A 27,176-nucleotide genomic window follows, 5' to 3' on the forward strand; every position below is an offset into this window, starting at 1 on the left:
ATCGGGAGCGGGTCTTATCGGGAGCGGGTCTTATCGGGCGTGAGTCTTATCGGGAGGGAGTCTTATCGGGAGGGAGTCTTATTGGGAGCGAGTCTTATCGGGAGTGAGTCTTATCCTGAGTGAGTCTTATCGGGAGGGAGTCTTATAGGGAGTGAGTCTTATCGGGAGGGTGTCTTATCCTGAGGGAGTCTTATCCTGAGGGAGTCTTATCGGGAGGGAGTCTTATCGGGAGTGAGTCTTTTCGGGAGCGAGTCTTATCGGGAGGGAGTCTTATCGGGCGCGAGTCTTATCCTGAGTGAGTCTTATCCTGAGGGAGTCTTATCGGGAGGGAGTCTTATCGGGAGCGAGTCTTATCGGAAGGGGGTCTTATCGGGAGGGAGTCTTATCGGGAGGGAGTCTTATCGGGAGGGAGTCTTATCGGGCACGAGTCTTATCGGAAGGGGGTCTTATCGGGAGGGAGTCTTATCGGGAGGGAGTCTTATCGGGAGGGAGTCTTATCGGGATTAGTCTTATCGGGAGGGAGTCTTACCGGGAGGGAGTCTTATCGGGAGGGAGTCTTATCGGGAGGGAGTCTTATCGGGAGGGAGTCTTATCGGGAGGGAGTCTTATCGGGAGGGAGTCTTATCGGGAGCGAGTCTTATCGGGAGGGAGTCTTATCGGGAGGGAGTCTTATCGGGAGCGGGTCGTATCGGGAGGGAGTCTTATCGGTGGGAGTGAGTCTTATCGGGAGGGAGTCTTATCGGGAGGGAGTCTTATCGGGAGCAGGTCTTATCGGGAGGGAGTCTTATCGGGAGGGAGTCTTATCGGGATTAGTCTTATCGGGAGGGAGTCTTATCGGGAGGGAGTCTTATCGGGAGGGAGTCTTATCGGGAGCGGGTCTTATCGGGAGCGGGTCTTATCGGGATTGAGTCTTATCGGGAGGGAGTCTTATCGGGAGGGAATCTTATCGGCAGGGAGTCTTACCGGGAGGGAGTCTTATCGGGAGGGAGTCTTATCGGGAAGGAGTCTTATCGGGAGGGAGTCTTATCGGGTGTGAGTCTTATCGGGAGGGAGTCTTATCGGGAGGGAGTCTTATCGGGAGCAGGTCTTATCGGGAGGGAGTCTTATCGGGAGGGAGTCTTATCGGGATTAGTCTTATCGGGAGGGAGTCTTATCGGGAGGGAGTCTTATCGGGAGGGAGTCTTATCGGGAGCGGGTCTTATCGGGAGCGGGTCTTATCGGGATTGAGTCTTATCGGGAGGGAGTCTTATCGGGAGGGAATCTTATCGGCAGGGAGTCTTACCGGGAGGGAGTCTTATCGGGAGGGAGTCTTATCGGGAAGGAGTCTTATCGGGAGGGAGTCTTATCGGGTGTGAGTCTTATCGGGAGGGAGTCTTATCGGGAGGGAGTCTTATCGGGAGCAGGTCTTATCGGGAGGGAGTCTTATCGGGAGGGAGTCTTATCGGGATTAGTCTTATCGGGAGGGAGTCTTATCGGGAGGGAGTCTTATCGGGAGGGAGTCTTATCGGGAGCGGGTCTTATCGGGAGCGGGTCTTATCGGGATTGAGTCTTATCGGGAGGGAGTCTTATCGGGAGGGAATCTTATCGGCAGGGAGTCTTACCGGGAGGGAGTCTTATCGGGAGGGAGTCTTATCGGGAAGGAGTCTTATCGGGAGGGAGTCTTATCGGGAGGGAGTCTTATCGGGAGCGGGTCTTATCGGGAGCGGGTCTTATCGGGATTGAGTCTTATCGGGAGGGAATCTTATCGGCAGGGAGTCTTACCGGGAGGGAGTCTTATCGGGAGGGAGTCTTATCGGGAAGGAGTCTTATCGGGAGGGAGTCTTATCGGGAGGGAGTCTTATTGGGAGGGAGTCTTATCGGGAGTGAGTCTTATCGGGAGGGAGTCTTATCGGGAGCGAGTCTTATCGGGAGGGAGTCTTATCGGGAGGGAGTCTTATCGGGATTAGTCTTATCGGGAGGGAGTCTTATCGGGAGGGAGTCTTATCGGGAGGGAGTCTTATCGGGATTAGTCTTATCGGGAGGGAGTCTTATCGGGAGCAGGTCTTATCGGGAGGGAGTCTTATCGGGATTAGTCTTATCGGGAGCGGGTCTTATCGGGAGCGGGTCTTATCTGGAGCGGGTCTTATCGGGAGCGGGTCTTATCGGGATTGAGTCTTATCGGGAGGGAGTCTTATCGGGAGGGAGTCTTATCGGGAGCGAGTCTTATCGGGAGCGAGTCTTATCGGGAGCTAGTCTTATCGGGAATGAGTCTTGCGCCGCGGAGGGAGGGGCCTGTCGCTTCACATGGATGGGAGCTTTTTTTGCAGGCGGGTTTTGAGGCAGATTTGATGTCAAAATCCGCCTGTGTGAACAGACCCTTACAGAGATTTGTGTTAGGACAAACCATCAATAACAGATAGATGGGGGAGGACAGGGCAGTGCCATAGCAGTCACCCCCGGGGCCCCCTATAACACCTCTGCAGCTCAGTAAAGGAGTTCCGATCTGGCCGCTGTGATTCCCTAGACCTACGCGGGTGTGATGTAAGTATCTGTATCTGTGTCCGGTTCATAGGCCATGTCTACTCACCTACTTACTGATGGTTTCCACATGATCTTGTATAGCTGATGTGAGTCTGTGCGTTGTCCTCACTATTAGAGGCCCAGGAGCCGTCTGTGCGAGGCGACCGCTGCTGCGGCTGTGACCGGACATGGACGCTGGCGATTAGCGCGGTAACACTTAGGACAATTACAGGGACATGAGGGATCGGCGCTCGGAGGCCACAATTATCATAACTGACCAGATGAATGTCCCGCACTGTGTGAATTAAGCCCTAATGAGCCTGTTCTGTCCTGAGCGGTGTCCGCGCCCCTGAAGGGCTGTGCGAGGCGCTGGAGGCGGGCGAGCCGAGGACTGAATGCAGGGGACACAATTATCAAACCTGACCCGGACCCCGCCTCTAATGACAGGCAGCGCCATGGCGTCGGCCGCAGGCGGCGAGGGATAGTAATGAGGGGGCCGAGCGCGGAGGTCTGGAATAATAGGACCGCCACTAACCACAGCCCTCTCTCTGCTTCTGTTACAGTGTGTCAGATCCTGCCCAAGGGGGTGGTCTCTGTCCTGGGACCCTCAACCAGCCCGGCCTCTGCATCTACTGTCAGCCATATCTGTGGAGAAAAGGAGGTAAGAACGGAGAGAATGTGACCGCAAGTCAGGAGAAGAGGTTCTGCAGCAGCTCCAGTATGTATTGCACAGTCACCTGCTGTATCTGCCATACAACATACTAATACACAACTCAGCTGCTGCAGAACCTCATAATACACCTCAGCTGCTGCAGAATCTCATAATACACACCTCAGCTGCTGCAGAACCTCATAGTACACACCTCACCTGCTGCAGAACCTCATAGTACACACCTCACCTGCTGCAGAACCTCATAGTACACACCTCACCTGCTGCAGAACCTCATCACACACACCACAGCTGCTGCAGAACCTCATAGTACACACCTCACCTGCTGCAGAACCTCATAGTACACACCTCAGCTGCTGCAGAACCTCATCATACACCTCAGCTGCTGCAGAACCTCATCAAACACCTCAGCTGCTGCAGAATCTCATAATACACACCTCAGCTGCTGCAGAACCTCATAGTACACACCACAGCTGCTGCAGAACCTCATAGTACACACCTCAGCTGCTGCAGAACCTCATAGTACACACCTCAGCTGCTGCAGAACCTCATAGCACACACCTCAGCTGCTGCAGAACCTCATAATACACACCTCACCTGCTGCAGAACCTCATAATACACACCTCAGCTGCTGCAGAACCTCATAGTACACACCTCAGCTGCTGCAGAACCTCATACTATACACCTCAGCTGCTGCAGAACCTCATACTATACACCTCACCTGCTGCAGAACCTCATAGTACACACCTCAGCTGCTGCAGAACCTCATAATACACACCTCAGCTGCTGCAGAACCTCATAATACACACCTCAGCTGCTGCAGAACCTCATAATACACACCTCAGCTGCTGCAGAACCTCATAGTACACACCTCAGCTGCTGCAGAACGTCATAGTACACACCTCAGCTACTGCAGAACCTCATCATACACCTCAGCTGCTGCAGAACCTCATAGTACACACCTCAGCTGCTGCAGAACCTCATCATACACCTCAGCTGCTGCAGAACCTCATCATACACCTCAGCTGCTGCAGAACCTCCTAATACATCTCAGCTGCTGCAGAACATCATAATACACACCTCAGCTGCTGCAGAACCTCATAATACACCTCAGCTGCTGCAGAACCTCATCATACACCTCAGCTGCTGCAGAACCTCATCATACACCTCAGCTGCTGCAGAACCTCCTAATACATCTCAGCTGCTGCAGAACCTCATCACACACCTCAGCTGCTGCAGAACCTCATCATACACCTCAGCTGCTGCAGAACCTCATCATACACCTCAGCTGCTGCAGAACCTCCTAATACATCTCAGCTGCTGCAGAACATCATAATACACCTCAGCTGCTGCAGAACCTCATAGTACACACCTCAGCTGCTGCAGAACCTCCTAATACACCTCAGCTGCTGCAGAACCTCATCATACACCTCAGCTGCTGCAGAACCTCATCATACACCTCAGCTGCTGCAGAACCTCATCATACACCTCAGCTGCTGCAGAACCTCATCATACACCTCAGCTGCTGCAGAACCTCCTAATACATCTCAGCTGCTGCAGAACCTCATCATACACCTCAGCTGCTGCAGAACCTCATCATACACCTCAGCTGCTGCAGAACCTCATCATACACCTCAGCTGCTGCAGAACCTCCTAATACACCTCAGCTGCTGCAGAACCTCATACTATACAACTCAGCTGCTGCAGAACCTCATCATACACCTCAGCTGCTGCAGAACCTCCTAATACATCTCAGCTGCTGCAGAACCTCATCATACACCTCAGCTGCTGCAGAACCTCCTAATACACCTCAGCTGCTGCAGAACCTCATCATACACCTCAGCTGCTGCAGAACCTCCTAATACACCTCAGCTGCTGCAGAACCTCATCATACACCTCAGCTGCTGCAGAACCTCATCATACACCTCAGCTGCTGCAGAACCTCATCACACACCTCAGCTGCTGCAGAACCTCATCATACACCTCAGCTGCTGCAGAACCTCATCACACACCTCAGCTGCTGCAGAACCTCATCACACACCTCAGCTGCTGCAGAACCTCCTAATACACCTCAGCTGCTGCAGAACCTCATACTATACAACTCAGCTGCTGCAGAACCTCATCATACACCTCAGCTGCTGCAGAACCTCCTAATACATCTCAGCTGCTGCAGAACCTCATCATACACCTCAGCTGCTGCAGAACCTCATAGTACACACCTCAGCTGCTGCAGAACCTCCTAATACACCTCAGCTGCTGCAGAACCTCCTAATACACCTCAGCTGCTGCAGAACCTCATCATACACCTCAGCTGCTGCAGAACCTCATCATACACCTCAGCTGCTGCAGAACCTCCTAATACATCTCAGCTGCTGCAGAACCTCATACTATACACCTCAGCTGCTGCAGAACCTCCTAATACATCTCAGCTGCTGCAGAACATCATAATACACACCTCAGCTGCTGCAGAACCTCATCATACACCTCAGCTGCTGCAGAACCTCATAATACATCTCAGCTGCTGCAGAACCTCCTAATACACCTCAGCTGCTGCAGAACCTCATAATACATCTCAGCTGCTGCAGAACCTCATCACACACCTCAGCTGCTGCAGAACCTCATAATACATCTCAGCTGCTGAGGAGAGGATTAGATACACAGTATCACATGTTGGAGGATTAGATACACAGCTCAGCACACAGTATCAGACATCACAGCTTTACTCCAGGTTTCTATAGCTACCCGCCATTTTTCTTCACTGCTATAGGTCGGCTGTAAAGGGGCAGGGCGCTGTGGATGACACTGTTACACCAGGTCACATACACACAGCTTTACTCCAGGTTTCTGATCACAGGTTTTTCACTGATATTCTACCAGAGATACACGTGATCACATGACGCTTATGGACACACAAACCACATACAGAATACAGCAGTGCACAACTGGGCAATTCATATGGGGCCACTACAGACATAACATGTAACGTACCCGTGTGAAGCCGCGTCCTCCTGCTAGTGTATTATATGATATCATCTGGCTCCTCTCTCACAGTCCTGAGCGGGGGCTCCTGATATTATGGGGGGGTCTCGCTATTATCAGGGTGTATTTTATAGATCTCGTCCTCGGCCCGCGGCTCTGGCTCTGGTCACATCTGGTTTCTGTATCTCACACATGGGACGGTTTTATAGGAAGGCAATTACCTGCGGAGTAACCGGTAGAGACCCCGATATACGGCCGGGGAACACCGTGACCCCAGACCCTGATATCAGTCACCCATATAATACATAGGATTACCATAGTCTATTGTACGCGCACTCTCCGCCCGGCGCAGGGGTATCAGGATAACGGACAAGACCCCAAACCTGAGCCATGTTATAGCCTACTATTATACACCACGTAAGAGGAGAATATATATATATATATATATATATATATATATATATATATATATATATATATCACTTCTCTCAGCACATTATAGACACATATAGAGGATAAGAGGGGGTTGTATAAGGGTAAAGAAAGTTGTATAGTTGTATTGTGAGCGCCCCCTCTGGTCTATGGCTGGGACTGGTATTGCAGCTGAGCTATACATAGGTGAATAGATCTGACCTGTAATACCAGACCTAACCTATAGACAGGGGTGGCGCTATCTCTGGTGCTGTCTTTGTGCTTGTCCATGTAGTGATGTGACCACTGCTGGAGGGGACGGACACGACTACCCCTGAGCGCCCCCTCTAGGCCTGGGCAGGCAGTGATTTCCATACTATTAACCCTCTATGTCTTGAGGAGCCTTTGATAGATCTGACAGGTGAGGAGACGATACAGCTGCAGGGTCCTAGAGGACACGGCCACCCACCCCCGCCCGGGGCTAATCCCCCCCATCTGCCCCCCCCCCCAGCTATTGCTTCTCCACCAAGGTAATAACCAGGAGGGGCGGGGTCAGGCTCTGTAACCATGGCGACACCTAGGTCTGGAGAGGAGCTGCAGTCGCACAACGGCTCTCACCCAATGACAGCGCCGCCGGCAGCCTCGACCATTTAACCCCCTCCGTCCCACAGCTGGAGCAGATCAGAGGCCATCTTGTCATAGACTGGAAGTCGTCTGGAGATCTGCATGTTGTAATGACCCTACGTGATGTTGTCCTCGTGCGGTCACTTATCGCAGTCACGCAGTCTCGTGTGTTGTACGATATCTCAGCACGTCACAGTCGGGGGCCCCGGAGGAGAAGATCGTCTTCACTCAGACTGGAGATCATCAGAGACGGAAATGATTAACCAAGAGAAGACTCTGAGAAGCTGCGGAAGGAGAAGTCACCGGCCGAGACGCAACTCGGGGGAGGAGAAGCCGCAATACTAGGAGGCCTTGGCCGCAGCCATGATGTCCATGGCTGGAGAACATATTACCAGCTGTAAGGTCCACCTGGGAGGGGATTCACACCGGGCGCATCATATATAAGATCTACTTACTGCTGAATCGTCCCATAAGACCCGGACCCCGGTGACTGCTCCAAGATCACCACCATATGGGGTTATCTACTAAACCTTTGGGTCTCACTATTGTACCAGAGATTGGGGCCATTGGAGGATCCTCTGGTGGGCCTCTGGTGTACTGATGGGCCTCTGGTATACTGATGGGCCTCTGGTGTACTGATGGGCCTCTGGTGTACTGATGGGCCTCTGGTACACTGATGGGCCTCTGGTATACTGGTGGGCCTCTGGTATACTGATGGGCCTCTGGTATACTGGTGGGCCTCTGGTATACTGATGGGCCTCTGGTATACTGGTGGGCCTCTGGTGTACTGATGGGCCTCTGGTGTACTGATGGGCCTCTGGTGTACTGGTGGGCCTCTGGTATACTGGTGGGCCTCTGGTATACTGGTGGGCCTCTGGTATACTGGTGGGCCTCTGGTGTACTGGTGGGCCTCTGGTATACTGGTGGGCCTCTGGTATACTGGTGGGCCTCTGGTGTACTGGTGGGCCTCTGGTGTACTGGTGGGCCTCTGGTATACTGGTGGGCCTCTGGTATACTGGTGGGCCTCTGGTGTACTGATGGGCCTCTGGTGTACTGATGGGCCTCTGGTGTACTGGTGGGCCTCTGGTATACTGGTGGGCCTCTGGTATACTGGTGGGCCTCTGGTATACTGGTGGGCCTCTGGTATACTGGTGGGCCTCTGGTGTACTGGTGGGCCTCTGGTATACTGGTGGGCCTCTGGTACACTGGTGGGCCTCTGGTATACTGATGGGTCTCTGGTACACTGGTGGGCCTCTGGTATACTGATGGGCCTCTGGTATACTGGTGGGCCTCTGGTATACTGGTGGGCCTCTGGTATACTGGTGGGCCTCTGGTATACTGGTGGGCCTCTGGTATACTGGTGGGTCTCTGGTATACTGGTGGGCCTCTGGTATACTGGTGGGCCTCTTGTATACTAGTGGGCCTCTGGTATACTGGTGGGCCTCTGGTATACTGGTGGGCCTCTGGTGTTCAGGTGGGCCTCTGGTATACTGGTGGACCTCTGGTATACTGATGGGCCTCTGGTATACTGATGGGCCTCTGGTATACTGGTGGGCCTCTGGTATACTGGTGTGCCTCTTATATACTGGTGGGCCTTTGGTATACTGGTGGGCCTGTGGTATACTGGTGGGCCTCTGGTGTACTGGTGGGCCTCTGGTGTACTGGTGGGCCTCTGGTATACTGGTGGGCCTCTGGTGTACTGATGGGCCTCTGGTGTACTGATGGGCCTCTGGTGTACTGGTGGGCCTCTGGTGTACTGGTGGGCCTCTGGTGTACTGGTGGGCCTCTGGTACACTGGTGGGCCTCTGGTATACTGGTGGGCCTCTGGTGTACTGGTGGGCCTCTTGTACACTGATGGGCCTTTGGTGTACTGGTGGGCCTCTGGTATACTGGTGGGCCTCTGGTATACTGGTGGGTCTCTGGTGTACTGGTGGGCCTCTGTTATACTGGTGGGCCTCTGGTACACTGGTGGGCCTCTGGTACACTGGTGGGCCTCTGGTGTACTGGTGGGCCTCTGGTGTACTGGTGGGCCTCTGGTACACTGGTGGGCCTCTGGTGTACTGGTGGGCCTCTGGTACACTGATGGGCCTCTGGTGTACTGGTGGGTCTCTGGTATACTGTTGGGCCTCTGGTGTACTGGTGGGCCTCTGGTGTACTGGTGGGCCTCTGGTACACTGGTGGGCCTCTGGTGTACTGGTGGGCCTCTGGTATACTGATGGGCCTCTGGTATACTGATGGGCCTCTGGTGTACTGATGGGCCTCTGGTGTACTGGTGGGCCTCTGGTATACTGGTGGGCCTCTGGTGTACTGGTGGGCCTCTGGTGTACTGGTGGGCCTCTGGTACACTGGTGGGCCTCTGGTATACTGATGGGCCTCTGGTGTACTGGTGGGCCTCTGGTATACTGGTGGGCCTCTGGTATACTGGTGGGCCTCTAGTATACTGGTGGGCCTTTCCAAATCTAACAGGAGGTCATCGGGCATCAATCTATAGGAGCCCCATTCTTGCAGGGACACTCCTCCACCTTGAGTAGAATGCTCTCTCTATTTCCAAATCTGGCCAACCATTATCTATACTAGGAGGTCATGGGACATCGGAGCCCAATTCTGGTGGGAGACTTTCATTCTTGATTACATCGGTGCCTCCATGGCAGAAATGTGAGAACATCTATCCAGGGAGGACCCATCTCCCTTACATCTCCCTGACAGTGCAAGAGTCCTCCAGGCTTGGCCGGACACATGGATGTATCATGTATAACACTGGTTTCTGAGATGGACCCATCTAGAAGGGCTCAAACATGGCGGCCACCCTTACAAATCCCATAGTCCTTCTCGGCCATGGCTGGTGGTCAGACTTACTCTCTTAGGTCCACAGGCCTTGAGCTCTGTAGGGTTAATCCAATGTCCGATCCCTTTAAGGGCCCATGACCCCTCTGAACCTTCAGCGCGGCTCCTTACATGGTGATAATTCCAGCGAGAGGCGTAATACGGAGAACTGACGTGATTTTCTGAGGATCAAAAAATGTCATTTCATGGAGCCATCGCGCATATGGAACAAAGCGATAGACGGCGGCGCATTAATTACGGCGCCGCGAAGAGTAAATAGGATTATTAAAAAGTAATTATTGCTTTCCTTTCCAGCAGCAGCGAAATGAGGCCGAGGAGATTCACCGCGCCCAGACGTCGCAGCGAGGACACATCAGCTGGCGCGCTCGCCAGGCACACCGCATAATTAGTCAGCGGCAGAAGGGGGCCACGCACCAGATTTAATTGCTGCAGGGAGAGATGGTTCAAGGCGGATGGCCTGGACAGGGGGCATGGGGACACTGGTCTGGGCCAAAATCATGGAGCCCCTCCCCCCCCCCCCCCCCCGCCAATCACAGAACTGTCTGTATGATTCATGAAAAAAACATGGCTTCTCTCTATCAGGAAGAGTGCCACACCTATCCGCAGGTTGTGTGTGGTATTGCAACTCAGCCACGTTAACTTCAGTGAAGCTGCAATACCACACACAGCCTGTGGACAGGGGGGCGCTGTTCTAGAAAGAAAGCAGCTATGTTTGTGTAACCCTAGACAGTCCCGTTAAGGAGAGCAGTGGCTGTGCACTCTTCATTGCTTGGGATACTGGTCCAATGATGGACACACAGGGACTAATGATGGACACACGGGGACTAATGATATACACGGGGACTAATGATGGGCACATGGGAACTAATGATGGACACATGGGGACTAATGATGGACACACGGGGACTAATGATGGACACACGGGGACTAAAGATGGACACAGGGGGACTAATGATGGGCACGGGGACTAATAATGGACACACAGGGACTAATGATGGACACACGGGGACTAATGATGGGCACGGGGACTAATGATGGGCACATGGGAACTAATGATGGACACATGGGGACTAATGATGGACACACGGGGACTAATGATGGACACACGGGGACTAATGATGGACACACGGGGACTAATGATGGACACGATGACTAATGATGGGATGGTGTGCTTTTTGATGGGCTGCTCTTCTTCATGACAGGGTGTTCTTTACAATGGGGTGCTCTTCTTCACGATGGGGTGCTCTTCTTCACGATGGGGTGCTCTTCTTCACGATGGGGTGCTCTTCTGGACAGTTCACAATAGATAGATATGGTCCTCACTAGTTATATTATTACCATCTATGGCAGGTAACAGTGACCAGGAATGGCTCAGGTTGCTGATTTTCCAATGGAAGTCCATATCTTGCTCACACTTGGGTTTGGTGGATCTTTTCCACTTTGGTTCCCCTCCAGTTCTGCACTCCTCCTCCACCTCTTCTGGTCACCTCAGCCATGAAGAGTCCCATCAGCCATGGATATGTACCGGATGTTCTGCATTTATAGATTATTGTGGCCCATTTCTATACATGAGATGCCGGCGATTGTTGGTTTATGTCCGTTGTTTCACGATGGTGACGTGTTCTTGTCTCCTGTAGATCCCGCACATAAAGGTTGGACCAGAAGAAGCCCCCAAGCTACAATACTTACGGTTTGCCTCTGTCAGTCTGTACCCAAGTAATGAGGACATAAGCCTTGCCGTGTCGCACATCCTCAAGTCCTTCCACAACCCTTCCACCAGCCTTATCTGCGCCAAGGCCGAGTGTAAGTCTAAGCTCATGTGTGTCACTCCACATTCATCTGACGTTGGCGCCACCAATATCAGGTCTAGAAGTTGTCGCTCCACAACAGGCCCCAGCCCTCGGCCTCCCCTATAGATGCAGACCATAGTGATGATGAAGGCCCGCTCACCATGTGGAGACGTAGAGGAGATGATGGTGTATACGGAGCCTCACTACATTATGCATGCACTATACGGCGTGTCTAGGACAACAAGCGTCCCATCTGACCCGTGTCATGACGACGTCCCCGCACTCCACTCTCTGCCGTCTCACTAATTGACATCTTTATGAATATTTGATCCTTGTGTAGAAGTGACCTGAGCTTGTAAGATGAGACGAGTCCTGGCACATCTCATTAGGCCGCTCCGCTCCTGTCCATGTGGCCGGCCACCGAGCCCTGACCTAGAGGTCACCACAATACAGAACACATGAGAGTCAATTAGGAAGCTGGAAGTGGCGTCTGGGGATTAGCGGGGGATATGGGAGGGTGGCGAGGAGACAAGTGGAGTCCTCCAAGACTTCAGCACCCTGGACAGCCATCTCAAGGATCAACCTCGTCCTGTCTGCTCTCCTTGACCTGCTGAGATATGGCCGCCAGGCCTCCACTATCCCACCGCCACTATGTGTCTTCTGTATCCGGAGTCAGACTTCTTATCTCTACATCTCTCTGATATCGAGAAGGTTTCCGGCTCCGCCACCATTTTGTCTGGTTGATACCAAATTCATAAAAAAAAATGTCTACAATTTTAGTGTTTTGAGAAAAAAAAATACAAAATTGAGAATTATCGGCACAAAACACTGCAAAGTGGTGGGTAATATATGCAGCTCTATGTGTCTCCATGGTAAGAGACTGCAGACTACTCCAGCACCTACAAGTCTCTCGGAGCGAGTGTTGTATATGCACAGCTATGTAGTCAGTGTGTCACTATATGGCGGTATTATTGAGGCACCATATAGATGTTTACTGGACAGTATGGCGGTATTATTGAGGCACCATATAGATGTTTACTGGACAGTATGGCGGTGTTGCTTGCACTGTAATATGAGTCTAGTAGTCTATAGTGTTGTCAGGTTATTTGGGCGCAGTATGGCGGTATTATTGAGGCACTATATAGATGTTTACTGGACAGTATGGCGGCGTTGTTTGCACTGTAATATGAGTCTAGTAGTCTATAGTGTTGTCAGGTTATTTGGGCGCAGTATGGCGGTATTATTGAGGCACTATATAGATGTTTACTGGACAGTATGGCGGCATTGCTTGCACTGTAATATGAGTCTAGTAGTCTATAGTGTTGTCAGGTTATTTGGGCGCCGTATGGCGGTATTATTGAGGCACTATATAGATGTTTACTGGACAGTATGGCGGTATTGCTTGCACTGTAATATGAGTCTAGTAGTCTATAGTGTTGTCAGGTTATTAGGGCGCAGTATGGCGGTATTATTGAGGTACTATATAGATGTTTACTGGACAGTATGGCGGTATTATTGAGGCACTATATAGATGTTTACTGGACAGTATGGCGGCATTGCTTGCACTGTAATATGAGTCTAGTAGTCTATAGTCAGGTTATTTGGACGCCATATGGCGGTATTATTGAGGCACTATATAGATGTTTACTGGACAGTATGGCGGCATTGCTTGCACTGTAATATGAGTCTAGTAGTCTATAGTCAGGTTATTTGGACGCCATATGGCGGTATTATTGAGGCACTATATAGATGTTTACTGGACAGTATGGCAGCCTTACTTGCACTGTAATATGAGTCTAGTAGTCTATAGTGTTGTCAGGTTATTTGGGCGCCAAATATAGCGGTATTATTGAGTCACTATATAGATGTTTACTGGACAGTATGGCAGTATAGTCAGGTTATTTGGGCGCCGTATGGCAGTATTATTTGGACCCTGTGTGGTCCTGATCTGATTGCGCGGCTTCTTGTACTTTTCCACCATAGACCATGATCTGGGTCTGGGGTCCTGTGATATTTATTGGAGCCTCTACTATGGTGGACCCCAATGTGTGTCCAGTCCGCCCAGTAGTGTCTTGGCCCTTGTTCCTTGCTGTGTCTTGTAGTTCTCCATGAGATCTCCAGCCCTGATTGCTGCGGAGAACGTTCCTGATATCCAGTAATTAATTCTTCTCCTCCTCGCTGTCTCCTCGCTCGCTTGTCCTTAGATTCGCGTATTGTTTCCTGCGTGATATCCTTAAGACGCGGCAGCTGTAATGAAATCTGTGAGATTGGATGAACACATCTTATTTTCGGAGCCTCATCCCCTCGGTAGCTGCGAGACGCCGTCTTACGTTAGGCACGAGCGGAATAATCTCAGCTGACAGCCCAAGTGTTTATTCATTGTCTTTACGGACATTGAAAGGAATCCAAGAATATCACAGAGCGCACCAGGCTGCGGTGCAAGAGTCCGATGTAACGCCATGTGGCCGCCATGGGCTCGTAGCTGGGTCACATGGCCGCCATCGTCCTGGGCTCGTAGCTGGGTCACATGGCCGCCATTGTCCTGAGCTCGTAGCTGAGTCACATGGCCGTCATCGTCCTGGGCTCATAGCTGGGTCACATGGCCGCCATCGTCCTGGGCTCGTAGCTGGGTCACATGGCCGCCATCGTCCTGGTCTCATAGCTGGGTCACATGGCTGCCATCGTCCTGGGCTCGTAGCTGGGTCACATGGCCGCCATCGTCCTGGGCTCGTAGCTGGGTCACATGGCCACCATCATCCTGGGCTCGTAGCTGAGTCACATGGCCGTTATCGTCCTGGGCTTGTAGCTGGGTCACATGGCCGCCATTGTCCTGAGCTCGTAGCTGAGTCACATGGCCGTCATCGTCCTAGGCTCATAGCTGGGTCACATGGTTGTCATCGTCCTGGGCTCTTAGCTGGGTCACATGGCTGCCATCGTCCTGGGCTTGTAGCTGGGTCACATGGCTGCCATCGTCCAGGGCTCGTAGCTGGGTCACATGGCCGCCATCGTACTGGGCTCGTAGCTGGGTCACTTGGCCGCCATCGTACTGGGCTCCTAGCTGGGTCACATGGCTGCCATCGTCCAGGGCTCGTAGCTGGGTCACATGGCCGCCATCGTACTGGGCTCCTAGCTGGGTCACATGGCTGCCATCGTCCAGGGCTCGTAGCTGGGTCACTTGGCCGCCATCGTACTGGGCTCCTAGCTGGGTCACATGGCTGCCATCGTCCTGGGCTCGTAGCTGGGTCACATGGCCGCCATCGTACTGGGCTCCTAGCTGGGTCACATGGCTGCCATCGTCCTGGGCTTGTAGCTGGGTCACATGGCTGCCATCGTCCAGGGCTCGTAGCTGGGTCACATGGCCGCCATCGTACTGGGCTCCTAGCTGGGTCACATGGCTGCCATCGTCCAGGGCTCGTACCTGGGTCACATGTCCGTCATCGTCCTGGGCTTGTAGCTTGGTCACATGGCTGTCATCATCCTGGGCTCGTAGCTGGGTCACATGGCCGCTATCGTCTTGGGTTCGTAGCTGGGTCACATGGCTGCCATCGTCCTGGGCTCGTAGCTGGGTCACATGGCCGCCATCGTCCTGGGCTCGTAGCTGAGTCACATGGCCGCCATCGTCCTGGTCTCATAGCTGGGTCACATGGCTGCCATCGTCCTGGGCTTGTAGCTGGGTCACATGGCCGCCATCGTCCTGGTCTCGTAGCTGGGTCACATGGCTGCCATCGTCCTGGGCTCGTAGCTGGGTCACATGGCCGCCATCGTCCTGGGCTCGTAGCTGGGTCACATGGCCGCCATCGATATGGGGCTCGTAGCTGGGTCACATGGCCGCCATTGTCCTGGGCTCATAGCTGGGTCACATGGCTGCCATCATCCTGGGCTTGTAGCTGGGTCACATGGCTGCCATCGTCCTGGGCTTGTAGCTGGGTCACATGGCTGCCATCGTCCTGGGCTTGTAGCCGGGTCACATGGCTGCCATCGTCCTGGGCTCCTAGCTGGGTCACATGGCTGCCATCGTCCTGGGCTCGTAGCCGGGTCACATGGCCGCCATCGTCCTGGGCTCGTATCTGAGTCACATGGCCGCCATCGTCCTGGGCTCGTAGCAGGGTCACATGGCCGCCATTGTCCTGGGCTCGTAGCTGGGTCACATGGCTGCCATGGGCTCGTAGCTGGGTCACATGGCTGCCATCATCCTGGGCTCGTAGCTGAGTCACATGGCTGCCATCGTCCTGGGCTCGTAGCTGGGTCACATGGCCGCCATTGTCCTGGGCTCGTAGCTGGGTCACATGGCTGCCATCGTCCTGGGCTTGTAGCTGGGTCACATGGCTGCCATCATCCTGGGCTTGTAGCTGGGTCACATGGCTGCCATCGTCCTGGGCTCGTAGCTGAGTCACATGGCTGCCATCGTCCTGGGCTCGTAGCTGGGTCACATGGCCGCCATCATCCTGGGCTCGTAGCTGGGTCACTTGGCCGCCATTGTCCTGGGCTCGTAGCTGGGTCACATGGCTGCCATCGTCCTGGGCTTGTAGCTGGGTCACATGGCTGCCATCATCCTGGGCTTGTAGCTGGGTCACATGGCTGCCATCGTCCTGGGCTCGTAGCTGAGTCACATGGCTGCCATCGTCCTGGGCTCGTAGCTGGGTCACATGGCCGCCATTGTCCTGGGCTCGTAGCTGGGTCACATGGCTGCCATCGTCCTGGGCTTGTAGCTGGGTCACATGGCTGCCATCATCCTGGGCTTGTAGCTGGGTCACATGGCTGCCATCGTCCAGGGCTCGTAGCTGGGTCACATGGCCGCCATCGTACTGGGCTCCTAGCTGGGTCACATGGCTGCCATCGTCCTGGGCTTGTAGCTGGGTCACATGGCTGCCATCGTCCAGGGCTCGTAGCTGGGTCACATGGCCGCCATCGTACTGGGCTCCTAGCTGGGTCACATGGCTGCCATCGTCCAGGGCTTGTAGCTGGGTCACATGGCTGCCATCGTCCAGGGCTCGTAGCTGGGTCACATGGCCGCCATCGTACTGGGCTCCTAGCTGGGTCACATGGCTGCCATCGTCCAGGGCTCGTACCTGGGTCACATGTCCGTCATCGTCCTGGGCTTGTAGCTTGGTCACATGGCTGTCATCGTCCTGGGCTCGTAGCTGGGTCACATGGCCGCTATCGTCTTGGGCTCGTAGCTGGGTCACATGGCTGCCATCGTCCTGGGCTCGTAGCTGGGTCACATGGCCGCCATCGTCCTGGGCTCGTAGCTGAGTCACATGGCTGCCATCGTCCTGGGCTCGTAGCTGGGTCACATGGCCGCCATTGTCCTGGTCTCATAGCTGGGTCACATGGCTGCCATCGTCCTGGGCTCGTAGCTGGGTCACATGGCCGCCATCGTCCTGGTCTCGTAGCTGGGTCACATGGCTGCCATCGTCCTGGGCTCGTAGCTGGGTCACATGGCCGCCATCGTCCTGGGCTCGTAGCTGGGTCACATGGCCGCCATCGTTATGGGGCTCGTAGCTGGGTCACATGGCCGCCATTGTCCTGGGCTCGTAGCTGGGTCACATGGCCGCCATCGTCCTGGGCTCGTAGCTGGGTCACATGGCCGCCATCGTTATGGGGCTCGTAGCTGGGTCACATGGCCGCCATTGTCCTGGGCTCGTAGCTGGGTCACATGGCCGCCATCGTCCTGGTCTCGTAGCTGGGTCACATGGCTGCCATCGTCCTGGGCTCGTAGCTGGGTCACATGGCCGCCATCGTCCTGGGCTCGTAGCTGGGTCACATGGCCGCCATCGTTATGGGGCTCGTAGCTGGGTCACATGGCCGCCATTGTCCAGGGCTCGTAGCTGGGTCACATGGCTGCCATCATCCTGGGCTCGTAGCTGAGTCACATGGCTGCCATCGTCCTGGGCTCGTAGCTGGGTCACATGGCCGCCATTGTCCTGGGCTCGTAGCTGGGTCACATGGCTGCCATCGTCCTGGGCTTGTAGCTGGGTCACATGGCTGCCATCATCCTGGGCTTGTAGCTGGGTCACATGGCTGCCATCGTCCTGGGCTCGTAGCTGAGTCACATGGCTGCCATCGTCCTGGGCTCGTAGCTGGGTCACATGGCCGCCATCATCCTGGGCTCGTAGCTGGGTCACTTGGCCGCCATTGTCCTGGGCTCGTAGCTGGGTCACATGGCTGCCATCGTCCTGGGCTTGTAGCTGGGTCACATGGCTGCCATCATCCTGGGCTTGTAGCTGGGTCACATGGCTGCCATCATCCTGGGCTCGTAGCTGAGTCACATGGCTGCCATCGTCCTGGGCTCGTAGCTGGGTCACATGGCCGCCATTGTCCTGGGCTCGTAGCTGGGTCACATGGCTGCCATCGTCCTGGGCTTGTAGCTGGGTCACATGGCTGCCATCATCCTGGGCTTGTAGCTGGGTCACATGGCTGCCATCGTCCTGGGCTCGTAGCTGAGTCACATGGCTGCCATCGTCCTGGGCTCGTAGCTGGGTCACATGGCCGCCATCATCCTGGGCTCGTAGCTGGGTCACATGGCTGCCATCATCCTGGGCTTGTAGCTGGGTCACATGGCCGCCATCATCCTGGGCTCGTAGCTGGGTCACATGGCTGCCATCGTCCTGGGCTTGTAGCTGGGTCACATGGCTGCCATCATCCTGGGCTTGTAGCTGGGTCACATGGCTGCCATCGTCCTGGGCTCGTAGCTGAGTCACATGGCTGCCATCGTCCTGGGCTCGTAGCTGGGTCACATGGCCGCCATCATCCTGGGCTCGTAGCTGGGTCACTTGGCCGCCATTGTCCTGGGCTCGTAGCTGGGTCACATGGCTGCCATCGTCCTGGGCTTGTAGCTGGGTCACATGGCTGCCATCATCCTGGGCTTGTAGCTGGGTCACATGGCTGCCATCGTCCTGGGCTCGTAGCTGAGTCACATGGCTGCCATCGTCCTGGGCTCGTAGCTGGGTCACATGGCCGCCATTGTCCTGGGCTCGTAGCTGGGTCACATGGCTGCCATCGTCCTGGGCTTGTAGCTGGGTCACATGGCTGCCATCATCCTGGGCTTGTAGCTGGGTCACATGGCTGCCATCGTCCAGGGCTCGTAGCTGGGTCACATGGCCGCCATCGTACTGGGCTCCTAGCTGGGTCACATGGCTGCCATCGTCCTGGGCTTGTAGCTGGGTCACATGGCTGCCATCGTCCAGGGCTCGTAGCTGGGTCACATGGCCGCCATCGTACTGGGCTCCTAGCTGGGTCACATGGCTGCCATCGTCCAGGGCTTGTAGCTGGGTCACATGGCTGCCATCGTCCAGGGCTCGTAGCTGGGTCACATGGCCGCCATCGTACTGGGCTCCTAGCTGGGTCACATGGCTGCCATCGTCCAGGGCTCGTACCTGGGTCACATGTCCGTCATCGTCCTGGGCTTGTAGCTTGGTCACATGGCTGTCATCGTCCTGGGCTCGTAGCTGGGTCACATGGCCGCTATCGTCTTGGGCTCGTAGCTGGGTCACATGGCTGCCATCGTCCTGGGCTCGTAGCTGGGTCACATGGCCGCCATCGTCCTGGGCTCGTAGCTGAGTCACATGGCTGCCATCGTCCTGGGCTCGTAGCTGGGTCACATGGCCGCCATTGTCCTGGTCTCATAGCTGGGTCACATGGCTGCCATCGTCCTGGGCTCGTAGCTGGGTCACATGGCCGCCATCGTCCTGGTCTCGTAGCTGGGTCACATGGCTGCCATCGTCCTGGGCTCGTAGCTGGGTCACATGGCCGCCATCGTCCTGGGCTCGTAGCTGGGTCACATGGCCGCCATCGTTATGGGGCTCGTAGCTGGGTCACATGGCCGCCATTGTCCTGGGCTCGTAGCTGGGTCACATGGCTGCCATCATCCTGGGCTTGTAGCTGGGTCACATGGCTGCCATCGTCCTGGGCTCCTAGCTGGGTCACATGGCTGCCATCGTCCTGGGCTCGTAGCCGGGTCACATGGCCGCCATCGTCCTGGGCTCGTATCTGAGTCACATGGCCGCCATCGTCCTGGGCTCGTAGCTGGGTCACATGGCCGCCATTGTCCTGGGCTCGTAGCTGGGTCACATGGCTGCCATGGGCTCGTAGCTGGGTCACATGGCTGCCATCATCCTGGGCTCGTAGCTGAGTCACATGGCTGCCATCGTCCTGGGCTCGTAGCTGGGTCACATGGCCGCCATTGTCCTGGGCTCGTAGCTGGGTCACATGGCTGCCATCGTCCTGGGCTTGTAGCTGGGTCACATGGCTGCCATCATCCTGGGCTTGTAGCTGGGTCACATGGCTGCCATCGTCCTGGGCTCGTAGCTGAGTCACATGGCTGCCATCGTCCTGGGCTCGTAGCTGGGTCACATGGCCGCCATCATCCTGGGCTCGTAGCTGGGTCACTTGGCCGCCATTGTCCTGGGCTCGTAGCTGGGTCACATGGCTGCCATCGTCCTGGGCTTGTAGCTGGGTCACATGGCTGCCATCATCCTGGGCTTGTAGCTGGGTCACATGGCTGCCATCATCCTGGGCTCGTAGCTGAGTCACATGGCTGCCATCGTCCTGGGCTCGTAGCTGGGTCACATGGCCGCCATTGTCCTGGGCTCGTAGCTGGGTCACATGGCTGCCATCGTCCTGGGCTTGTAGCTGGGTCACATGGCTGCCATCATCCTGGGCTTGTAGCTGGGTCACATGGCTGCCATCGTCCTGGGCTCGTAGCTGGGTCACATGGCCGCCATCATCCTGGGCTCGTAGCTGGGTCACATGGCTGCCATCATCCTGGGCTTGTAGCTGGGTCACATGGCCGCCATCATCCTGGGCTCGTAGCTGGGTCACATGGCCGCCATCATCCTGGGCTCGTAGCTGGGTCACATGGCCGCCATCATCCTGGGCTCGTAGCTGGGTCACTTGGCCGCCATTGTCCTGGGCTCGTAGTTGAGTCACATGGCTGCCATCGTCCTGGGCTCGTAGCTGGGTCACATGGCCGCCATCATCCTGGGCTCGTAGCTGGGTCACTTGGCCGCCATTGTCCTGGGCTCGTAGTTGAGTCACATGGCTGCCATCGTCCTGGGCTCGTAGCTGGGTCACATGGCTGCCATCGTCCTGGGCTCGTAGCTGGGTCACTTGGCCGCCATTGTCCTGGGCTCGTAGTTGAGTCACATGGCTGCCATCGTCCTGGGCTCGTAGCTGGGTCACATGGCCGCCATCATCCTGGGCTCGTAGCTGGGTCACTTGGCCGCCATTGTCCTGGGCTCATAGTTGAGTCACATGGCTGCCATCGTCCTGGGCTCGTAGCTGGGTCACATGGCTGCCATCGTCCTGGGCTCGTAGCTGGGTCACATGGCCGCCATTGTCCTGGGCTCGTAGCTGGGTCACATGGCTGCCATCGTCCTGGGCTTGTAGCTGGGTCACATGGCTGCCATCATCCTGGGCTTGTAGCCGGGTCACTTGGCCGCCATTGTCCTGGGCTCGTAGCTGAGTCACATGGCTGCCATCGTCCTGGGCTCGTAGCTGGGTCACATGGCCGCCATCATCCTGGGCTCGTAGCTGGGTCACTTGGCCGCCATTGTCCTGGGCTCGTAGTTGAGTCACATGGCCGTCGTCCTCCGTCTGCGCAATCACAAGTCTGGTCTTGGCGCACGTTTCGGAGTTCTCTTAAGGAAACCTCTTTTGTTCCCTGAGGGCCTTTATAAATCCTGTCAGGTTCTCCTTGGCAACAGACTGTGACGGCACGGCGGCGATATTAACCCCGATGTGTCCGGAGGCTTCAGGCTGAACTCCCTTTAAGACTGTTTAGTTCAGGAGGCATTAAAAGGCTTTTCCAGGACTCGGACACCGATCGTCTTATATTTAGGAGAGGTCATCGGTATCACAAGGTCATGTGACCAACAAACATGATGTCATTGGCCTGTGAAACAGAAGTGGCTCTCACTGGGGTCAGGGGTCAGACCTACCAAACTAATATGGATGACCTACCTTAAGGAAAACCCCTTTAAAGGAGACAAACCCTTCCCAGAAGTCGGGGCAGCGGCCAGGGAATCTCCGCGTGGGACTATGTGGTGCCCATACAGGTGCACTGACAGTCCACAAGACGCCCCCCATTCCAATATATAGGGGGAGTCCTAAGTGGATGACCCCCATCTACGATGTCCATGTACCCTATATGGAGGGGTGGTCCTAATATGTGTCCAAATGGGACTAAATGAAGATCCCCATGGGAAGAGGCAAGCGGGGAGCGATATGATGAAAATGGTGGCAGCAGCGTCATGTATGACTTTTATCTCACCCCTCTACTTATATGATTTGCCAGGTATTGGGTTATTTAATTAAAGGGGACCTTTCACCCCCTCCACCAACTCCAACTCTTTACCTCTATCAATAGACCCCCCTCCCCTGATTCTGGCACAGTTGGAATTTTCTTTGTAGTCCGCACCCCCCCTGAGAAATCCTTTGGTAGTTTCCATTCAGTTATCGTCTCTGCTGTCAGGTGGGCGGTCCCAGACTATCTTGCCCATCCAAGGACCACCCACCTGACAGTCAAGAGCTTAACTGTGCTGAAACTAATAGAAAGTATTAGCCAGGAACGGATATCAGTGGAGGGGTGGGGGCTATAGATGGATGTAGAGAGTTGGAGCTGGCAGGGGTGGTTAAAGGTCGTCTTTAAAGGGGAAGTCTAGTCACAATAGTCATCCAACGTGTCATAGATAGATTTGAGACTCTATAGAGAACATTCCAGGTCAGAGACATCTCTAAGTTGTGACTATGAGGTCTGAGCACTGTATAGGGAGCCAGTGGTCTGCCCCCCCCCTATGACCGACCCCCCATATATCACTATGAGTACCCTACAGTGTCCATGATGGCGCCTGATCTCAGCGTCTCACTTGCTATGAATACGTCTTGTACATCCAGGCTTCTGCACTATTAGATTTGCCTTTAACCTACTTTTTTGGACTTGGCACAAGCTGTTCCTGTTCTCAGCAGCCTGTGAGCTGTGAAGCCGCACCGGCTGCGAATCGCGTGTGCTACGTGTCAAGTGAGATTTAAGTCAGATGCTAAGAAAGAAATGAAAATAGAACAGAGATGTTACTGAGTCGGCCGGTTGTGTGCATGCTCTGTGATTGGCTGGGTGTGAGCTGGTTGTGTGCACGCTCTGTGGTTGGCTCGGTGTGAGCTGGTTGTGTGCATGCTCTGTGATTGGCTGGGTGTGAGACGGTTGTGTGCACGCTCTGTGATTGGCTCGGTGTGAGCTGGTTGTGTGCACGCTCTGTGGTTGGCTGGGTGTGAGACGGTTGTGTGCACGCTCTGTGGTTGGCTCAATGTGAGTCGGTTGTGTGCATGCTCTGTGATTGGCTCGGTGTGAGTCGGTTGTGTGCATGCTCTGTGATTGGCTTGGTGTGAGCCGGTTGTGTGCACGCTCTGTGGTTGGCTCGATGTGAGCCGGTTGTGTGCATGTTCTGTGATTGGCTCTGTGCGTGCCGGTTGTGTGCACGCTCTGTGGTTGGCTCTGTGCGTGCCGGTTGTGTGCATGCTCTGTGATTGGCTCTGTGCGTGCCTGTTGTGTGCATGCTCTGTGATTGGCTGGGTGTGAGCCGGTTGTGTGCATGCTCTGTGATTGGCTCTGTGCGTGCCTGTTGTGTGCACGCTCTGTGATTGGCTCGGTGTGAGATGGTTGTGTGCACGCTCTGTGGTTGGCCTGGTGTGAGCTGGTTGTGTGCACGCTCTGTGGTTGGCCTGGTGTGAGCTGGTTGTGTGCACGCTGGGTGGTTGGCTTGATGTGAGCTGGTTGTGTGCACGCTGTGTGGTTGGCTTGGTGTGAGCCGGTTGTGTGCACGCGGTGTGGTTGGCTCGATGTGAGCCGGTTGTGTGCATGCTCTGTGATTGGCTCTGTGCGTGCCGATTGTGTACATGCTCTGTGATTGGCTCGGTGTGAGTCGGTTGTGTGCACGCTCTGTAATTGTCTCGGTGTGAGCTGGTTGTGTGCACGCTCTGTGGTTGGCTTGGTGTGAGCCGGTTGTGTGCACGCTCTGTGGTTGGCTGGGTGTGAGCCGGTTGTGTGCACGCTCTGTGGTTGGCTGGGTGTGAGACGGTTGTGTGCACACTCTGTGATTGACTCGGTGCGTGCCGGTTGTGTGCATGCTCTGTGGTTGGCTCGATGTGTGCCGTTGTGTGCATGCTCTGTGATTGGCTCGGTGTGAGTCGGTTGTGTGCACGCTCTGTGATTGGCTCTGTGTGAGCCGGTTGTGTGCATGCTCTGTGATTGGTTAGGTGTGTGCCGGTTTTGTGCACGCTCTGTGATTGGTTCAGTGTGAGCCGGTTGTGTGCACACTGTGTGGTTGGCTTGATGTGAGCCGGTTGTGTGCACGCTCTGTGGTTGGCTTGGTGTGAGACGGTTGTGTTCATGCTCTGTGATTGACTCGGTACGTGCCGGTTGTGTGCACGCTCTGTGATTGGCTTGGTGTGAGTCGGGCGTGTGCACGCTCTGTTATTGGTTCGGTGTGAGCCAGTTGTGTGCACGCTCTGTGGTTGGCTGGGTGAGAGCCGGTTGTGTGCACGCTGGGTGGTTGGCTTGATGTGAGCCGGTTGTGTGCAGGCTGTGTGGTTGGCTTGGTGTGAGCCGGTTGTGTGCACGCTCTGTGGTTGGCTCAATGTGAGCCGGTTGTGTGCATGCTCTGTGATTGGCTCGGTGCATGACGGTTGTGTGCACGCTGTGTGGTTGGCTCAATGTGAGCCGGTTGTGTGCATGCTCTGTGATTGGCTCGGTGCATGACGGTTGTGTGCACGCTGTGTGGTTGGCACGGTGTGAGCCGGTTGTGTGCATGCTCTGTGGTTGGCTCGATGTGAGTCGGTTGTGTGCACGCTCTGTGATTGGCTCGGTGTGAGTCGGTTGTGTGCATGCTCTGTGATTGGCTCGGTGTGAGTCGGTTGTGTGCACGCTCTGTGATTGCCTCGGTGTGAGTCGGTTGTGTGCATGCTCTGTGATTGGCTCTGTGCGTGCCTGTTGTGTGCACGCTCTGTGATTGGCTCTGTGCGTGCCTGTTGTGTGCATGCTCTGTGATTGGCTGGGTGTGAGCCGGTTGTGTGCATGCTCTGTGATTGGCTCTGTGCGTGCCTGTTGTGTGCACGCTCTGTGATTGGCTCGGTTTGAGTCGGTTGTGTGCATGCTCTGTGATTGGCTGGGTTTGAGTCGGTTGTGTGCACGCTCTGTGATTGGCTGGGTTTGAGTCGGTTGTGTGCATGCTCTGTGATTGGCTCTGTGCGTGCCTGTTGTGTGCACACTCTGTGATTGGCTCGGTTTGAGTCGGTTGTGTGCACGCTGTGTGGTTGGCTCGGTGTGAGCCGGTTGTGTGCACGCTCTGTGGTTGGCTGGGTTTGAGTCGGTTGTGTGCACGCTCTGTGGTTGGCTCGGTTTGAGTCGGTTGTGTGCACGCTGTGTGGTTGGCTCGGTGTTAGTCGGTTGTGTGCACGCTGTGTGATTGGCTCTGTGCGTGCCTGTTGTGTGCACGCTGTGTGATTGGCTCGGTTTGAGTCGGTTGTGTGCACGCTGTGTGGTTGGCTCGGTGTTAGCCGGTTGTGTGCACGCTCTGTGGTTGGCTCGGTTTGAGTCGGTTGTGTGCACGCTGTGTGGTTGGCTCGGTGTTAGCCGGTTGTGTGCACGCTGTACAATTGTGTAACTCTTGTATTTTGTGTGAGCGAATGGCTCCCCATAAGAATGTGTACTCGGGTCCTTTAGAGCTTGCATTCCTTGATGTTCCCTCCATGACTTGGGCAGGTCTGGGTCAGCTGTAGGCCCACATGTCCAGGGGCAGGTTTGTGCACCATAATTGGGGCTGATTTTGGTCCCGGACTCTGTATTGTTTGTGACTTGGCCCTGACGCCCCTCATCGCCCCCTCCGTTCTCTTCTCCAGGTTTACTGCGGCTAGAGGAGTTGGTCCGTCAGTTCCTAATATCGAAGGACACGCTGTCCGTGCGGATGTTGGACGACACGAATGACCCCACGCCTTTACTAAAGGAGATCCGTGACGACAAGGTGTCCACCATCATTATAGACGCCAACACCACCGTGTCCCATCTCATCCTGAAGAAGGTCGGCGTCTCTCTTACGGCTGTTGCCACTTTTTACCTTCCAGGTCTCAGTCTTGTTTTCTTTTTGCCATCACAGGCCTCAGAGCTGGGGATGACGTCGGCTCATTACAAGTATATTCTGACCACGATGGTGAGACTGGAGGTCAATGGGGGAGGGGAGGTGTGCCCAATTGTGGCTAATAATGGGGACACCACTGAGCGCAGGAGTAGCAGAGATACAAATGAGTATCATCGGGATCAGACATGTGCAATGTTAATATGCCCAATCTTTTGTACTAAGCAGTGATAATCTGCTACAGGGGTCTAGAGTGGACAGAGGGGTCTGGAGAAGGACAGAGGGGTCTTGAGGGGAGGACGGGGTGGTCTGGAGAGGATGGAGGACTTGGTGGTCTGGAGAAGGACACAGGAGTTTAGAGGTCGGCAGAGGGATCTGGAGGAGAACATACATTTCTGGAGAGGGACAGAGGAATCTGGAGAAGAACACAGGGGTCTGGAGGAAGCAGAGAGGGTTAGAGTGGTCTGGAGAAGGACACAGGGGTCTGGAGGAAGCAGAGAGGGTTAGAGTGGTCTGGAGAAGGACACAGGGGTCTGGAGGAAGCAGAGAGGGTTAGAGTGGTCTGGAGAAGGACACAGGGGTCTGGAGGAAGCAGAGAGGGTTAGAGTGGTCTGGAGAAGGACACAGGGGTCTGGAGGAGGCAGAGAGGGTTAGAGTGGTCTGGAGAAGGACACAGGGGTCTGGAGGAGGCAGAGAGGGTTAGAGTGGTCTGGAGAAGGACACAGGGGTCTGGAGGAAGCAGAGAGGGTTAGAGTGGTCTGGAGAAGGACACAGGGGTCTGGAGGAGGCAGAGAGGGTTAGAGTGGTCTGGAGAAGGACACAGGGGTCTGGAGGAAGCAGAGAGGGTTAGAGTGGTCTGGAGAAGGACACAGGGGTCTGGAGGAAGCAGAGAGGGTTAGAGTGGTCTGGAGAAGAACACAGGGGTCTGGAGGAGGCAGAGAGGGTTAGAGTGGTCTGGAGAAGAACACAGGGGTCTGAAGGAGGCAGAGAGGGTTAGAGTGGTCTGGAGAAGAACACAGGGGTCTGAAGGAGGCAGAGAGGGTTAGAGTGGTCTGGAGAAGGACACAGGGGTCTGGAGGAGGCAGAGAGGGTTAGAGTGGTCTGGAGAAGGACACAGGGGTCTGGAGGAGGCAGAGAGGGTTAGAGTGGTCTGGAGAAGAACACAGGGGTCTGGAGGAGGCAGAGAGGGTTAGAGTGGTCTGGAGAAGGACACAGGGGTCTGGAGGAGGCAGAGAG

General features: G+C 55.1%; 1 protein-coding gene across 1 annotated transcript in view; it reads left to right on the plus strand.

Moving 5' to 3' along the window:
* GRIK5 (glutamate ionotropic receptor kainate type subunit 5) overlaps window positions 1-27,176 on the plus strand; it is a 313,335-nt gene that overhangs the window by 175,371 nt on the left and 110,788 nt on the right. The window contains exons 4-7 of the mRNA XM_075278006.1: window positions 3,063-3,160; window positions 11,665-11,830; window positions 25,708-25,886; window positions 25,962-26,015. Coding sequence (XP_075134107.1) covers window positions 3,063-3,160; window positions 11,665-11,830; window positions 25,708-25,886; window positions 25,962-26,015 — 497 coding nt within the window. The remainder of the gene's footprint in view (window positions 1-3,062; window positions 3,161-11,664; window positions 11,831-25,707; window positions 25,887-25,961; window positions 26,016-27,176) is intronic.

This window comes from Leptodactylus fuscus, chromosome 6, assembly GCF_031893055.1.
Source record: "Leptodactylus fuscus isolate aLepFus1 chromosome 6, aLepFus1.hap2, whole genome shotgun sequence".
In the NCBI taxonomy this organism is placed as follows: domain Eukaryota; kingdom Metazoa; phylum Chordata; class Amphibia; order Anura; family Leptodactylidae; genus Leptodactylus; species Leptodactylus fuscus.